General features: G+C 33.4%; 2 protein-coding genes across 14 annotated transcripts in view; one reads left to right on the top strand and one right to left on the bottom strand.

The window, feature by feature from the left end:
- LOC128192486 (protein YIPF5-like) overlaps positions 1 to 17,705 on the bottom strand; it is a 33,625-nt gene that overhangs the window by 2,386 nt on the left and 13,534 nt on the right. For both annotated transcript variants that reach the window (XM_052865201.1, XM_052865202.1), the window contains exons 5-6: positions 727 to 837; positions 334 to 515 (exon numbers count right to left, since the gene is read on the bottom strand). In XM_052865201.1, coding sequence (XP_052721161.1) covers positions 334 to 515; positions 727 to 837 — 293 coding nt within the window. The remainder of the gene's footprint in view (positions 1 to 333; positions 516 to 726; positions 838 to 17,705) is intronic.
- On the top strand, positions 2,197 to 16,382 carry LOC128192481 (leucine-rich repeat-containing protein 24-like). 12 transcript variants are annotated; one of them, XR_008244550.1, is made up of 4 exons: positions 4,907 to 5,671; positions 7,019 to 7,282; positions 12,562 to 12,623; positions 12,836 to 12,954. XR_008244550.1 is itself a non-coding variant. In XM_052865190.1 (4 exons), exon 4 carries the CDS (start codon positions 13,476 to 13,478, stop codon positions 15,474 to 15,476), a length of 2,001 nt encoding a protein of 666 aa, XP_052721150.1. In that variant the 5' UTR covers positions 4,934 to 5,671; positions 7,019 to 7,282; positions 12,562 to 12,623; positions 12,924 to 13,475; the 3' UTR covers positions 15,477 to 16,382. The 12 variants fall into 12 exon arrangements, 10 of the variants coding, with proteins under 10 accessions (XP_052721156.1, XP_052721153.1, XP_052721150.1 ...); XM_052865190.1 differs by having other exon boundaries at positions 4,934 to 5,671; positions 12,924 to 16,382; XM_052865196.1 differs by lacking the exons at positions 4,907 to 5,671; positions 7,019 to 7,282; positions 12,836 to 12,954 and adding exons at positions 2,197 to 3,122; positions 12,981 to 16,382.

Below are 17,705 nucleotides of genomic sequence, written 5' to 3'. Positions count from 1 at the left end.
CATCCAAATTTTTCAGACCAGAAGCTCCAGACCATGGACTTTAGAGAATAGTGTTTATTTGGAGAAATTGATAAAAATAACCACACATTGTTTTTTTCTCAGATTTATTATTGCCTATTAACAATTATGAATATTGGGTTTTGGAATCTACAATATGTTGCAAATATTAAGCACTCTGTAGGAACTACACTCATGTTCAATTTGCACAAGAAGTATTGGGTTTTCCTTTACACGTGGTAATCCAAGGCCTTTAAGTTTTGGTAATGACTATTCATAGTGCATACCACACATGTAATGTACAGTAATTGAGCTTTTGTGTTTGTAATTACTTACTTTAAAGACAGCAAGACTGCTGATGAGGAGAGAATGACCATGGGTAGGAGACAGTAGCCCAGAACACTGACCACGCAGCCCACAGAGACCCCAGTCAGACTCATCATGTTCAGCAGGAAGTACATCGCCATGCAGCCCACCACACCGATCCCGTAGATGTAGCCAAACTGTAGCTTGCCACACTGTTCACACATAAAACAAAAAGAAATAAAAATGAATTCAAGTTTATATAATCTGGTATGAGAGTATTTTAAAACAGTATTGGTATTGCAAACATTTGGAGATTATTTAATTGTGTGTGGAAGATCAAATCTATCTCTCAACTGGTTCTTGATCATACTGACAATTACATAATGTTCTTTAAATCAAAGTTAAAACTAAAATAGAATTTACCAGCATTAGAGAACCCCCAAAAGCCAGACAGAAAACAAGAGGCCCTGCTAAATCTGTGTCCTGCATCATGTCATGTTCAGCTGCTTTGAATGGGTTTAAAACAGCTAATGTCTACAAAAAAAAAAAAAACAATTGATTTATCTCCCTTATAATAGCATTTTTAAACACAGATAATCTTTTGGGAAATATTCACATCATATAATTATCTTGAAAACTCAAAAATTGTTGGTTCATAAAATTTGTTGTATAGGAAGGAAGTCTTGCTCCTCTGTAGCTGTCTTTTTGATAGCTGATTAATAATATGGAGTTTCCACAATTGATTGCATATTGTGCTGCAGCTAGCTTATCAAATCCAAAAAACATTATAAATTTTCCATTTCTACAACATTGGTTTAGAAACGAGAGTTACTGTGAGCAAGCTCTCAAATGATATTATACTAAGAAAATATATTTACACCAGTATTTTTTCATAAAAAGGCACTCCTTTTTGTCTAGTGACCTTGAACTTGCACAAATTACTAAAGCTGGTCAGGGCACATTTTTTTAAGGCCACAGGCAATCTTTGTGTCAAGTTTTAGCTTCTTATCAATTTGCTTCACAAGATATGACCTAGACAGGAATTATGCATTTATTTTACAGTGACAATGAACTTGCACAAATGACCTTGAGTCAAAATCAAAACACACCCTCAGGTCAGGTCGTAAGCAATCTATATAAGCAGTAGGAAGTTAGGAACTTCTAATGTTTCTCCATACGAAAGCTAAACACCAAACACAGATTATGCATTTTTCCTTCAAGTAACATTGATCTTGTTCAAATGACCTTGGGTAAAAATCATGACCTTCCTCGAGTCTTTTTATGAAGTAACAGATTTTAAAGAAAGATATGGAACTATATATGAATGCACATAGACAGATGGACAAGGAGATTCCTTTATAACACCCCCCCCCCCTCCTCCAACTTTAATTGTGGTGGGGCATAAAAATTCACTTCTGAATCAGATTTGTTGAGTAGTAAATCTCGTTTAGTACCAACATGGATATAGTGAAATCTTGGATACAGTGAAGTTTTTTTGAGTCCCTGGTAAAATTCTGAACAAATCTTTGCAAAATTTTACGGTCTCAATGAATTCATATACATGAAGTATGAATTTGCAGATATAAAGAACGGAATTTGAGTCCTAGCTGTAGCACTGAATAATAACAAAATTACACAATTTTATATCTGATTTCTTTTACAGTTTAAAAAGTTTGCACTGCAATTTAATAAAATAATTTGAATGAATTTATTTTCACATAAATTCTTCAATTTACAATTCGATTATTAAAGGTTTCAAAAGAAAGTATTTTCATTCCAAGCCTAAATTAGCAAAAATTATAGTCTATTAATATGAAAAATGTATATCAGCATAGTAAATTAACTTTTAATTAGTTATTACTACAAATTTGTTCTACGGATATAACGAATTACAGATCGATAAAAAGAAGAAAATCCATTTCTACCTAGGACTTCGCTATAAGGCGAATTTTACTGTCGAATTGTGGTTTAATTCATTAATATTCAAGGGTATCAATTTTCGTGGATAAAGTGAATATCACAGTTTCAAGGATACATAAATTAATGGCTAATGACGTTATCAATACAAAATGTAATAATAAGTTGCACTTCAATGAACATTTGACTCTGTGGATCAACTTAACAACAGAATCCACGAAAATTGGTATTCAATGAATACATGTATTGGTGAAACTACAGTACCATATTACAAAATAAATGTCACTGCATGTGACAATCATTCACTCTGTTCATTTTCTAATTATCACAAACAAGTGGTCTTTTTGATGTGTGTTTGCCATTAATCGATTGAAAATACTTTGTCAAGATGTGGGTAAAGCTCCAAATGACTACCTGAGTATTTAGAACATACTGAATATTTAAATATTCAGGGATAGTTTTCCCATTACCAACATCAGGGAATTGAAAAAATCTTGGATGTTTTTTTTCCATCTGGTTTCTGTGCAAAGTCTGCTGGCTGTTAATATTTTGTGTGAATGTTAGTCACATGATTATTTCCAAGCTGTCTTCTGCTAAGATCAATAAAGCTGTTTGTCTCAGTTCTGTTGCAATACAGTGAATGACAAAAAGGCTAATCTGGAGTAAAAATACCAACACAAGTCATGTCTGCTATCACATCGACTTGTTACATGATAAATGGAAAATAATGCTTTAAATATCTGTCATTTGTTTGGTTTGGGACTTTGTGGTAAAAGAAGACTGAATGGTTTGATAAGTCTGAAATCCACAGACGCTCTAGTCAATGACAGTTCAGAGACCTGCTGATAGGCCCTATACACCTTTAGCTGCTGTTGGACAGGACAAGAGTCTCTCTCACACTGGTATGTACACACTTATTATTCACTATCTGTTATCACCAGCAAACATCAAAAGATAACAACAATGCAGTCAGTAGTTCAGGTGTCATTTGTGGTTAGATAGATTCACACGCAACTTCACAACACTAGACACATAATTATATATCTCCTGTGTCTGTCCCGTTGGTTCTGTTCTTTCAGAACCAAGTCATATAATATTGTGAAATCATTATACTTGGAATTTGGTTTAGTTTTAAAAATACATGAACCTTCTCGACCTCCTTTAAATTAATTTCAGATACTCTCTCTCTCTCTCTCTCTCTCTCTCTCTCACACACACACTCACAATAGAAATTAACACACCAAGAATGAAGGATTTCAGTTTATATAAAAGGCTGAGCACTGGTCATTCTCTTGTTCTGGTGGAAGAATTAAGAATTTTTCTAACCTGGTGGCGTACGTTTTACATCCAAACATTTCACCTGCCAAATGGTACACAAAGCCAACATCAAACATACAGGTTCTATACCAGGATAAAGAGTTTTTCAAAAACTAAATGTTCTTCCTAAGTTTACATAGTAAATACCATAAATTGATAATACCAACATTCAGTTCAACAGTGAAATGATTTGAAGTATTCCAGAATGTGTGTGACATTTTTTTCAAACATGCTAGCATACTAAGTGGCTGATGAGATAATTAGAAACTCATTTTCATAAAGTTTTAAGATTTTGATCTAACTAAGTATGTAACTATGTAAATGTAAAAAGAATCTGATTATACCTGTATATGATTAGATTCATGATAAAAAGGATTCAAAGTAATCTCGGCATTATTCTGTAACCCAGTAAACAAATCATGAAATCCACATATTTTCATCATGGATCACCATCAATCCTGTTGATATCAATATTGACCAATGTGCTCATGTACAGACTTAATGGGATATGAATACACATTAGTTTACAGTACTATCAGAGAGCAAACACCACATTGATTGAGAATATTGCTGTGATATATCATTTGACCATCACATGTGTGTATATATATGTGCCAATTTGGTCGACTAAAGCCACTCCAAGTATAGACAAAATCAGACATTTGTATGCTAAGTCCAATGGTGTTTAGTTTGTTTGGTTTTTGTTTTGTTTTGTTGTTTTACCTGCATGTCTTATTAGTTTCAAAAAAGAACTGGATCAAACTTATTCACATTTGGCCTATATCATGAAGAAGATCAATAAGTTAATATTACAGATATTACAGAGGTCAATTTATGCCTGTTGTTGGTAAATAATAAATGGTAGAAAAAATTAACCAATAACACAGAGGGTGTCCATTAATTTACAGTTGGTTGTTTGATAGGGATACAAAAGTTCACACTATCCTGGTAGTGTTTGTGTCCAACAGTTTTCTCTGTCACTGTTAATTTGAGGCAGTGGGTCCCAGCTGGATCCTAATGCTCGCCTATAATGAGCTGATCTCCTCCTGCCACCAACATTATGTGCACAACTTGCAGGGTCAAGCCAAGCACAGTTTTCTTGTAAAGGAAAATAAAACTGTCATTGTTCTAGTGGAGAAAAAAACCCATACCAGCTAGTCTGTGTTGAAGTATTCATGATTCATAGTTAGACAAACTGCCTTTGAATGACAATTTGAAAAGATTTAGCATACACTACAGCTGGATTTTGCTGGGAAATAGACTGTGTTCTTGTTACTATAATGTGAAGGTGTGTTTCCAAGTTATTTCTTTCTTTACTTATAATATATGTTGAAGTTATCTCATTTTGCATAAAAAACACAGGTAAGTTTTGATAAGAGTTCTAGACAAATTAAACTATGTGTTAAATACTGTGGTTTATTTAAAATACCCAAACAAAAAAGCATTATAGTAATGTTGTATGGGAGACTACTTTGTCTACATTCTTTATTTTGTTTTCGGATTATGGCGTCTAGCACAAATAACTAGAATGCAAACATAACACATGTGCAGTGATATAATTCCGATAAGCTGCAAAATCTTTTCATGACCTGTTTTACATTCATAACTTGTGATCTTTTTAAATTCCTGTCTGCAAGAGTGCATCTTATCTGAAAATCAGCTTTAAGATATGAACATGAAGAACTGATATCACAATGATATATGCACATGAACTGATCGCATGACACCTCTGTTATTCTATCCCACACATCCGTTTTTAGCCAATCATTGTTCCTATATTTAGCAGTAGACCTTTCTGAAGTGCCTCATTAGTTTTTTTTTCACCAAGCCTTTCATTGATCCCCTACTGTTATTACACATCAAATCTGTGACAGACTTGTACAGAGCTTGGGAACTCCTGCAGTGATGTCGATATGTAACAGTATTGATCAGGGCATTCCTCTAATACTTGTATGTAGATCTACATTTTACCGATCACCACTGTGAAGAGCAGGTGCTTGGAGTGCTTAGTGTCTTTAAAAGGAAATATTGATTCTCTTTTTCACACCACCATTCACTTTTGCCAATGATCTGGCATTTTCATTTCCTTCAGTCAGTGGAATATACACAAACAATATTGCATTGTACAATTCTGGTAAGTTTTTCTGGATTTCTTTTTTAACTTTTTACATTAAATTTACCGCAAATGTCAAATTGGGCAATGATTTTACTGAGCAAAATAATACTTAAAGTGTATATGCATGTACAATTGGGACTCAAAATAACAACGCTGGCAAATTATCAAGAACTCCCATTTCCCTTGGAGTTCTTACATAAGTACTAGCTGGTGTGTATTACTTAAGTTCCACTAAACCATTATTTCTCTTTTAATCATCTTTTTGAACATATTTTTACTTCAAAGATCTTTTACTATAAATGGCATTATTTATATAAATGGACCATATACTTTCTTTAATCTATCACCTGTACTAAGGATAGGCTTATAAATAATCTTACTTGTAGAAAAATACTTGTGAAATGATATGTAGAAATAAGCCTCATTAAATGGCCAGTTCTTGGATAAGAAATGTATTATATAAGCAAGCGTTTCAAATTGATTACTACTTATGATCAAGTTGCTGCTGTCTCCAAATTGCTCTTATGAAAGCAAAATTTTAAAGTTTTCATTATTTGACTATATAGATATATTTATTTAAAAGCTAGGTTCTGTACAAACATGCCAGACACTCAATTAAAATTTCAACATAGAATATTAATGGCTGCACTGTTCATTGAACGATTCATAAACCTGCATAAAAAAAACCTGTAGACCGGCATACGGTATGTCATGCAGAACCAATTTCCATTCTCCGACAACACTTGCCAATCCAATTTATTGATCTTAAAGAGAAAAGTACAACCCATGTAGGCTTAAAGCAAAAACCTGGTGCAATCATTCTACCTGTATTATAGGGGTGTGTGTAATGTCAATTTCTATATTCTCTTAATTTGAGAAGTGAAAAGGCATTGCATACATCTATGTAGGCTATAATGCCTATCCACTTCTCAAAAGAGAATATCCATTTCTAGTACTTATATAGATTGATATATTTTGTGTTTGACTCAGTAAAACTGTCTTGTGTAGCAACTTTTAGTTTTAAACACCTGAAATATACAATAAGCATGGGGACAATATCATTTGTTATTCAAACATTCATAATTTTAAACACCATGCATGCATTGCTATAAGCTGTGGCTAACATGGGACTCATGGTTGTTTGAGATGAATGGGAGGATTATGAGGTTGTCCCAAAAATGCATGAAGTTGGGTTTGGAAATGAAGTTTCAACTTTTATCACACAAGAGACAGGTGCAAAGCCTTAATAAGTCCATGCAAGGTCATAAACTTATAGCCAGAAGAAATATCCAGTGGCAGGATTAATTAACATAATTCTCATAAATTCTACACAAACGCCTGAATTAAACTATTGCTTCATTGTAGGGGTTGTATGAATATTGGCAGATTTAGATAAAGGTCAAAACATTGACCATGTGGACTCGTCAATTTATTTCACCTGAAGGCAGGTAGCTAGCTGTTGGAGAGGTTCTTTACACTAAGATATGAAAAAGATAATGGATTTCTATCGCTGATCTATTGCTGGAGCAAAGCACATTGAAAAATTTATGACCTCTGTCCATGTCTGTTTGTGGCTGGTGAAATACCATTCCAATTTTTTTATGTGGACTACTTGTCAATTCATTGGTGGTAAGTTAGAGTTTTTGCTTTAAAATGAGTGTCATTAACCACTCTTTCATTTTGTGAATGTGTTTGTCAGAGAAAGGTTATCAAAGTTCATGTCTGTGCTATTCTTAATAATTTAGTGCAATGTCCTGCTGGTTATGATATTGAATGCATCCTCCACTAACAAAAGAATGAAATTAACTGGTATTCCATTCTATAATGGATGCCAGATACCTTGTAATTTTGATGTTGTTTTTGTAATGCTTACCAAATGACATCATCAATTTAAAGCCAATTTTCTCTTCCGCCTGTCAGAGAGAAACGTGGGTAACTATCCCATGTACAACAATTTAATAATTCATTTAGTTGTTACAAAGAACTTATCTTCTAACTATTGTAAGGACTGCTGACATGTCTTTCATCAGGTATCAATGGCCGCTAGCATGAACTGTAACCTTTCTACAGAATGCTGTGGTGAATATTTACATTTTCTCTTCGGGTAGCATTAAAGGTAAAAGGTTAAGATGGATTACGATTGAATCTGTTTGTTGGAGGTTTCTGTCTCTCAATAAGATCTCAATACATAACCTGTTATTATAGCACTAGCTACTAAGTAATCCCTCACACTTGACAGAAAAGAAGACTAAGAATGATTTAATACCTGACACAAGAACATGGCTGTCCTTTAAAGAAATCTTCAAATATTTGTACAGATTTACTTTACAGCTTGTTTACTCCATGTTATTCACATGAAATGTCTGCTTTACTCTAACAAAAATCCATCTCAATACAAATGTGTTGTTTAAATGAATTTAAAATATATACTGATGTGACATGTAATCATAACAGACAAATAATTAAGACTTCTCTCTGTAAAATGAAATTAATATAACAATTAGAGCATCTTTGCAAATACCATGATTAATTTCACCACCATTCCATTCTGTAATTAACGGAGGAAATTGAGGTTTTCTTTAGACCCACATATCAATCATGAAGAGGTTACAGCCTATCAATCATTCAAGATGGCCAATATTATGACCAATTATGTCAGTTGATTACAACATACCAGAAGATGGCATGCAGGACATTCACTGCCTATGTATAGACCAAGATTTGATAAAATGTTTAAAACTGATAAATAGTTAGATGGACAATTCATCATCTGCTTATGTGCACAGTACTGTTTCAATAATAAAACTACATGATCTCAAGATAAACACCCTTCACAAAAGTAATAAACAGTAGCATGCAAAATGTAATTGTTTTTGTTGTTTTACTGCTTTTAGCAAGCTAAGTTATGGTTTGATTGTTAACTCTAGTTTTCAGACAACATGGTTATGAATTGTGAATATTGTGTAATTTTCTCTTGTATGCTTTTAGTTTCTACATCAAAGTTTTATTCCAGTGTATGTACGTTTAATGAAATAAAAATGTTCAAGTTAACAATAAAGAAAATTCAAACACTCTGGTTACTAAGAATTTCGATGTCATGTTGAACTGTTCCTGTGTTTCATCTTCAAAACAATCTTTTCCTCTAGCTTAATCTTTCAATCCTCCCTATTTAACGTACACATACAAAATTAATGGCGACAAATTTTGACAATAGTAAAATCTTCAATGCTTCATTGATTTTTAGGAGTCTTATTTGACTTTACTTCTGTTTATTGCTGAATAAAGGCTTTCGATTTTGGCCAGAATGTCTACATTTGGTGTGAAATACTGGAGTTTGTTGACTTCGATTACAATGCTATTTATGTCTGTGTGTTATGAAGGAGCTTGCTGTAATACAACGTTTGTTGTTGACTCATTCTAAACTTTCAGAGCTTTAGATGAGTGTTTTTATAATTCTTGGAGTACCAACAAAATTTTAATTTTTACTGCATCATTACAATGACCTAGTATGTAAGAGTGCATGGAAAGATATACATGGTTCAGTTAGTTGTCAGACTTTAAAAGGAGCAGAGGAGATAGTATTTATTGTCAAATGTGTAAGCACAAGTACAGAAGGACAAAACATTTCAGATGGTTGGTAGAGAAAGCAGATGTCTTATCACACAATCTAACATCAGAGGTAAGTCTGTGCGATTTGACAGCAAGCTGAAGAGTTTGCTCTCTCATGGCACATTCATACACTTGCCAGGTAAATAACACATTCTCTTTTATAAAGTCATGTAAACTTCCAGTCATATGGTTATCTATAAAGTGTAAACTATCTTTACAAGGAAATAGTATTTACCTGTTATTATCTGTGAGAGTGATCATGGTTACATTTTTGTTTTTATGAAAGAGTCCTTGGAGGTAAGAAACTTTCGGTTGTCATGCTATAATATTGAATTAGTCTGACATAATGACTGCTTATCTTAATCAATTACACAACACCTACAAGAGAATGACTGAATCCCTTTCAATAACAAGCTGTCTCCATCAGATAGTAAGTCTGCATAGAACAGACCCTCTGGGCTACAGTACTACCAAAGTAGGTAGGATTAATTTAGTATAGAAATAAGGAGCTACCTCTTGTCAAGAAAGCAGAATATGATTAAAGAAGGTGTGTGAATTAGCAGGTATTTAAATAGAAAGCTTCATTTTAACAGGTGAATGCATTTTCACCTTAGACAACCAGTCACGCTAGCTGCAGCAATTGAACAATGAAAGTGAATTTAAATTCCAACAACTGTTAACCATTTGATTATTTCCGATTCACTGCTCTAACAAATATAGCTCTTTTTATGGAATATTTTCTTTATGTTTTGAGGTAAGTATTAGATTGGTCATCAAAATAATTAGCGTCAGAGTAAAGGGAGAAAAATAACTTGGTAGATTGCCATAAATCTTATGTATGTCACTTTTCATGACATACAAGTTGACACCTTTATAGAAGGCTTTTATGTTGCAGATATCTACATAAAAAAAGGATTTTATCAGTGATAAGAAAATTTTTTAATCATACCTGTACTAGTGGGATTCGTAAGATTTAACAAAGAGTTATACAGTTCTCACTTTATCAAGATTGGAATGAATTATTCTTCGATAACAAAAATGTTTGACACTATCAAGCTTATAAATCACATATACCGGTAAGTTAACATCAGTGTAGTTCTTGACATGTATTGCTGAATAGGTTTCCTCTCTTTAAAATGCCTATGAAAGTGAATTTGCATTAGTCATACTGTTATCATTATTCATATGAACATTATATTAATTAGAATTAAAATAACCATGATAATGGTGAGGTATGGTAAAATGCCATTATTAAAACCATAACATTATAGTAATGTGTGTCCAATAGAGAAAGTTTTAGAGTAGGTTCTAGTACAATTATAATTTCCTTCTTTGAAAATATTCTAATGAGCTACGTAGATAAGAATGTACACCTATCTTTTTAAGAGGTACAGCGCATCATGAAAAAAATAGCTTAATAGTTAAAAGAAATAGAAGTAGTCATTACTACAAGTGATGCAATTTGTCAAGCAATTTCTGAAGTGCAGGAAACCCCTGTACAAACAATAAATCAGCAGTGTATTTCAGTCAATTTGATCCCTAAAGCAGTAGGGTTTACAAGTCATTCTCAAACCACCTAGTAAAGCATTCCCTGGGGGCCTTTCTGACCCAGCCGATTATGATTCATAAAATTATAGTAATGATGTTTTTGGCGACATTTCTGAATTTTCTAACCACTTTTCCCTGGTATATTTCTTATTTCAACAATCAGGTATGAAAGATATCTAAAAATCATTTTTTATATGGATACTAAAACTTGTAATTGCATGAAGGGGAATGGAATGGGGGAGTCTTAATCTTGTCTATAAACTTTGATAACTACATTTACTTCTAGATATGACTGTGTGATAACGTTGTAATGATAACAATCATGTAAATAAATGTTTTTTACTTTGTCGGATAAATCAATGACTCCAATATATTTTGGTATTGCACACCTGTTTTTTTTTTTATAAAAAAGGATTGGTTCTCTTCCTTCTGCAAAGGTGCTTTAATGTTCTATTCTTTGTCCTATATCGTGCTGACAAACTGTACCTAAATAACCCCAACAAAATGCAAATGAGATTGCTTGATGATGTCAGAGTAAACATTAACATGCACACAAGCTTATCTTCCGTTTTACACCATACCTCTCTGTCTAGGTAGCAGTCCAAGGTAAAACTTTACCTGGAAAATTACATAACTTCGTTCAAAATTTGAATATTACTGGTTTGAAGATTTTTTGTTAAGACAGTGAGTATCATTTTTTGTTCTTTAACATGAAATGTAAATTGTACTATATTAATACCGTTCTTGGTGTGTTTGTTAATGATGAAGTTGATGAAATACCATTTTAAAATGATAACTAAATTGATACATCACCCCTCTCTCTCTCTCTCTCTCTCTCTCTCTCTCTCTCTCTCTCTCTCTCTCAGCTGTTGATAAAAAGTGCAGAGTTTTCATCTTTTTTCAATACTCCATATTATTTTTGATTGATTTTATCTCTGAATTATTTTATGATCTAACGGTATTTCATAATTTACTAACACAACTGGGTAGTTTAAATTATAATTGATAACCCCTGCCAGGAAACTGGCTAATTTTCAATACCTTATTTTTAATAAAGGAGGTGTGTGTATGTGTCTTAAGAAATACATTGCAAGTGATTTATATATAATTTTTTTAAATTCAAATAAAAGACGTCCAAAACACATTTATATATATATCAATGTGGCTGTGTTTAAATGCCTTTAGCTAGACTGTTCTGCTCAACAGGTCAATTAAATTACTTTTATTTATGTTAAAGAAAGAATTTTCAACACTGAATATGCTAAATTGCACGTTAACACCTAGGATATATGGATTTCTTCTCTGTAGGAGAATGTAATTTTTACCTGCTCATTTAAATGTCACCGTCAACCATCATTGTCTAGACTTCAACAAACGCATAATCCTGCATTAATAACCATACTTGTCAAGTTTTCAGAGTCCTTAGACATTTAATTTCAATGTTAACATCTATGTTTGTGTTTTAAGACGGAAATGCAAATTTTCATTTGCCGTAAAACATGAAGGGTTGTGCAGTTTGTGCACAGGTTTAAATATTGTCAGCCAAAGAAACTGAGTTTTTCATTTATACATGTAGATAGGAAACCCACAGGATATAAGGTTATAAAACATGCTGTTTTGAGGATTTTCACTCATGATTTCCACTTTATTCAAAAGATAAGGCCTTACTACAAGAAGGCAGATTTCTATAATTAAATCTAATTACCTATTCAGTAGGTTTTTACGTATATGTGTTTAATTGTTTTCTTCAGGGCAATATTGAGGAGGACAGATTCCAATTCTCTACCTGAACTGATGCTGATCATTATCTAACGTAAGTTTACATAAAATAAATGAACATTAACATATTTTGAGGAACCTTACAGACATGATCAATTCCAAACAAAACCACGATAAACTCTAAGTCTGCCCACATGTGGAGTTACAGAATTTCCCCCTGTGAGCCATTAAAAAGTTCCATTTTATCCTCACAGATGCTGCTCAAGATTATTATGCCTTTCATTATGTTTATATATCTGTTTTTAGGACTTCCCCACAAAGAAAAGCTTTTCTACTGCAAGTAAATTGGGCATCAAATTAACAGTCTTCTATAGAATAAACATTGTCATTACAGACAAAAAAAAACAAAACCCATAGACATTCTGAAGAACCTGCTTTATCCATTTTCCAGGCTTAGTGTCTACTGAAGTCTAAAGGAATTTTTCTGAGCATTGGAGACTTGGCGAACCATTGATCACTATATTCCACAGCACACATTCCCATGGTGACAGTGACCAGAGTTCACTCTAATATCACTGAATGAATATCAAAACACTATGCACGGATCAATTCTCCTTTAGACCATGGGAAGACTCAGACTGGGAGGATAAGCAGACTGGATATCATTTCAAGCAAACCGTGTCAGTCCATGGGTGTGAAGTTGTGAATGTTTTTACCACATGTTACTCGTTACTGTGTGTGTAGTTTCATCCATCAACAGATATTTTTAGGTGATTTCAGTAACAAGTGAATTTGATCACGTTTCACAGGTGTGAATGCATGATGTTCCAGAAGAAATAGTGTGTATAATGCTGGATCTTTCTGGATGATTACAAACTCCCCTGGCATTCGATCATTATAGAACAATGCTACATTGTTCACTGGATTATAATTAACCAAAAACAAGATGGAGTTTAACACTCAAATCGTTATTTTCATTGTGAGGATTGTATCATTCTTTGTGATGCAAGTTCCTCTCTCTATAGGACATGATTGCGATGTCACATATGGAGCTGACATGATGGCTAATTGTAGTTCAAGAGATTTGAACTTTATTCCTTATGACCTACAACACAACATTGCAAAACTGGATTTACACAGCAACCACCTTGGCATCATTGACGAAAACGCATTTGTCAAATATGATCAGCTTTACTCCATAAATTTAGAAAATAACTCTTTAACTGAAGTGAAAAACAATGCCTTTCTGCGTCTCAAGAAACTAAAATACTTGAATTTATCTCGAAATAAATTAAAAAGTGTGCCTTCAGGAGCATTTAAAGACTTGTCTTCTTTGCTCTTATTGAATTTACGTGGAAATATGATCTCAGTCATAGAAGACGGTGCATTTGTGAAACTTCATTCTCTTGCAGAACTTCATTTGGATGGAAATTATATTGAATTGATTGCACCTGATGCCTTTAAAGGATTGAACTTTCTTCAAGTCATGAATCTACAAAATAATGCCCTAAAAACATTATCAGAAGGGGTAGTGAAACACCTGACACATCGTATGAAAGAATGGAGATTACACAGTAATCCTTGGTATTGTGACTGCAAGATCCGTTGGTTTTACTCTTATTTGATGGAAAGTAAAAGTTTTGATTTATCATGGAAGTTTGGTAAAGATGAGCCAAAGTGTAATGGACCCCCAATAGTGAAAGACCAACTCTTCTCTCAACTAAACCAAAGTTTCTTTGTCTGCCAAATAGAAATGTATTCAAGTGGTCATCAGAAAGAAACCTCTCTTGGAGAAAATGTAGATTTATTCTGCAAGTATTTTTCAAACCCATTTATTCAGCCAGTATGGTTAAAAAATGAAGAAATTCTCAGTCCTTCCAAAGATAAAGTAGTTATTCAGACGACTAGACAAGAAACTGTAACAAGTATTCTAAGCATCAAAAACTTCCAGTATTCAGATATAGGAGATTACAAGTGTTTTCTGGAAAATGCAAGGGGGTCAAAATTTATTCAATACTCTATATCAATCCCCGGGGTGGATCTAGAAAATTTACCCACAACCCCTGAAAATTCTTCCCTCCAACCTCTAGCTATTTCTGAATCTCAGAGCAGTGACCGAAGCCTGGACCAACAAACTATAGTTATAATTGTGTCTGCAGTTTGTGGATTTATTTTTATGTGTATTATCCTGGGATTTATTATTTATATCTGTGTCCGAGTTAAGCGCAAAAAAAGGTTACTGAAAGAAGAGCGGAGTCTGACTTTTAAAGAACATCTTAAAACAACAATCCTCAATGAATCTAACATTAGAGAATCTAAAAGTGATTTGAAACTTGAGACAACAAATGTGGAAGAAAAGTCAATAGAAAAAGAACCTTTGAATGATGTGGAGGCAGAAGAAAGGAACGACATCAATACATATGTCTCATTCAAGCCTGAATATCCAGAAACAGAGGACCAATTCTATTCTGGTACAAATACAAACAGAACCAAAGAAAGTGATAGTTCCAACTGTGAATCTACCTCTCCATTATTAGACAACTTTTCCCCCATTAAAAGCGATTCTTATGATCCACTGTTTGAATCTACACCACATTCATTTTATAACATGCCAAAAGCTAGCACTTTGAATTCTAGGTATCTGAATTCAGAGAGTTCGTATGACACTTACTTGTCGTACACCCCCTACAGTACCCTGTCACATACAGGCCCATATTCCCTGCCACCTCATGGACACATAGTGGGCGCTCTGCCTAGCAAGAGAACTAGTGTGTCAGCAGGTTACTTAAACTCTATACCTCCTAAAAAGCCACCACGCTTATTCCACTCAAGGGATAATATGTCTCTTACATCGCAAAACTCTCAAACAAGTGACTTAGGTGAACAACAATTTAAATTGTCTTTGCCTAAACCTGGAACAGTGGACAGCTATGGGACAGCTGTGTGAAGTTGTCTGCTCTTTACCTGCCAAAATGTAGTTCATGATTTATACCAAAGTACTCTTTTGTCACATGTTCTTGAGAAATATTCTATTAGTGCAATGGAAAACTGTTACAAAAGTATTGATATTGTAGATGAGCTGATTTAATAATCTTCATTTATATTCACAGAAGTATAAATGCATGATCCATTTTTATAAAAAATGTGTGTGTACATTCCATTTGAATTTATCAGTTGTTGAAATTTTATAAAGAGAAAAAAAAAAAGGAAAAGCAAAATTTCAGATGAAAATGTCTTCTTGTGCTCTACAAAAATACTTAAAGCTGCACTAGGTGACGCATAAAAATTTACTATATGTTGGCATCTTTTCAAGTTAATTACCTTAGGATGTGTTTTATCTTTCAATATTTAGGTGGATATTTACATATCAGGCCTGGAGCTTCAGATGCTGCTGTTTTTATAAAAATGTGATGAGTTGACCAATTTCATCTGCCAATTCTTTTTGTGGTTCATGGAAACATTGCTTTCACTTCATAAACATTTGTGTTCTTTTCAGTGAAAAAATAAGCTAGCTTTTGGGGCTTTTGTCTTGGCTGTGTTCATGTTACACAGTGCTTTGTAATGCATGCATATTGTACATATAGTGCTAAGTTTTTATTGAGTTGCAATAGTAAAACTTCTGACACAGAGAATTTATTCATAGACATTTCAACTGAAGAAGATGTCAGAACACTATCTTTAATAACAATGAACAAATCTATGGTAGTAGACAATATATGCTACATGTACCTAAGTGGAGCTATTGTTTTACTTAATTTACATGTACAGCAGTGTTTCCCAATACTTATAATCCTATGTGTATTAGTTTTACAGAATGCTCAATTTTGGTCAAAATAAATTTAGCTTGTTTTTAGATTATCTTCTTTATTTTTTGTTGTCAATTATTTGGCTTCATCTGCTGTTCATCACATACACTGTGGAATCATTAGATTTCGTGGTGGCTCAATTTTTGTGGAATTCGTGGGTACCTTTCATCCTTCACGAATTAATTAATTAGGGTAATAAAGTCATATTTCTTTTGTAGGTTTAAGAGAATACACGAAATTACGTCCCCACAAACCTGTAAAATTTAAGCAATCAAAGAAAATTCGCCCCCACGAAAATTAATGATTCCACAAGTATTCAAACTTGTATTACCACTATTTATGGGAAGATCACCCAATTCCTATTATATTTAAATAGAGCAATATTACTAAAATTCTTTAACTTTAGTTTATCTTGAAGAGAATTAATAAACAGGTTTTTCAATAATTCTTTTCCACATGACAAATTGGCTTTTTGTGAAGCATCAAACATGAAATTGATTTTACTATTACCATTAATTTTAAAACAGAGGAAAACCTTCATTTACATTACACTTAATTATCAAAAGCTCAGCATACAGATGACTCGCTGAAGGAATATATTGAAACAAGTGAGACTCTCTAGACTGCAGGAGAATCAATCTAATCACAAGACCTTATCTAGCCAATGTACCATGCAGTTATTGTTTCCTCACATCATTATAATTATATGATTTTTAACCCATCTTAACTTGATTTTTTTTCCAAGCCATGAGGTGCATCGAACTGGTGCTTATCTGGAGTTTCTGTCATGCAAAGCAGATGAGAATCATTGACTCTCCCTGGATAGGAAAGTAGTCCATTGCAGTTAACCCCAAGCATAAGACAGTACATAACAGAAGCTTGGTGGCGAAGACAATGAAGATGAAATGCATCGTCTATAAGGACACAACACACAATTCCGGGCTCAAACTAGCGACCTTTGGGTTAACAATTAATTGTGACCACTGAGCTATCTGCTCTACTTCTTTGACACAACTTAAAAATTGTCATACTCTTAAAATTTGACATACTGGCTATTTGTTTCTTAAGAAGATAATTTTCAAATCATGAAAACCTAATATTGGCACTTCATTTTCAAATACTTCAATCAAATGTATTTTTAGAAAAATAATTGATTATCCCTACCAGAAAAATCAAAGGCCTGAAGGGCCATAATGGCTTACGGGTTTGATATGACTATATTTACATGGATCGAGTATGATTCCCTCTATTTCTTACGGAAACTTTAGTTTATTTATAGCTCTTTAGAAAGTAACTAGCTACATGTAATTCATAGATCTATAGAAACTAACAGGACCGATATCAACATGCCCCATTTGTTGATTGGTTGA

The sequence above is a fragment of the Crassostrea angulata genome, chromosome 7 (genome assembly GCF_025612915.1).
Source record: "Crassostrea angulata isolate pt1a10 chromosome 7, ASM2561291v2, whole genome shotgun sequence".
Lineage (NCBI taxonomy): Eukaryota > Metazoa > Mollusca > Bivalvia > Ostreida > Ostreidae > Magallana > Magallana angulata.
Note: the sequence above shows the minus strand (reverse complement) of the source record. Positions and strands in the feature narration are given on the sequence as shown.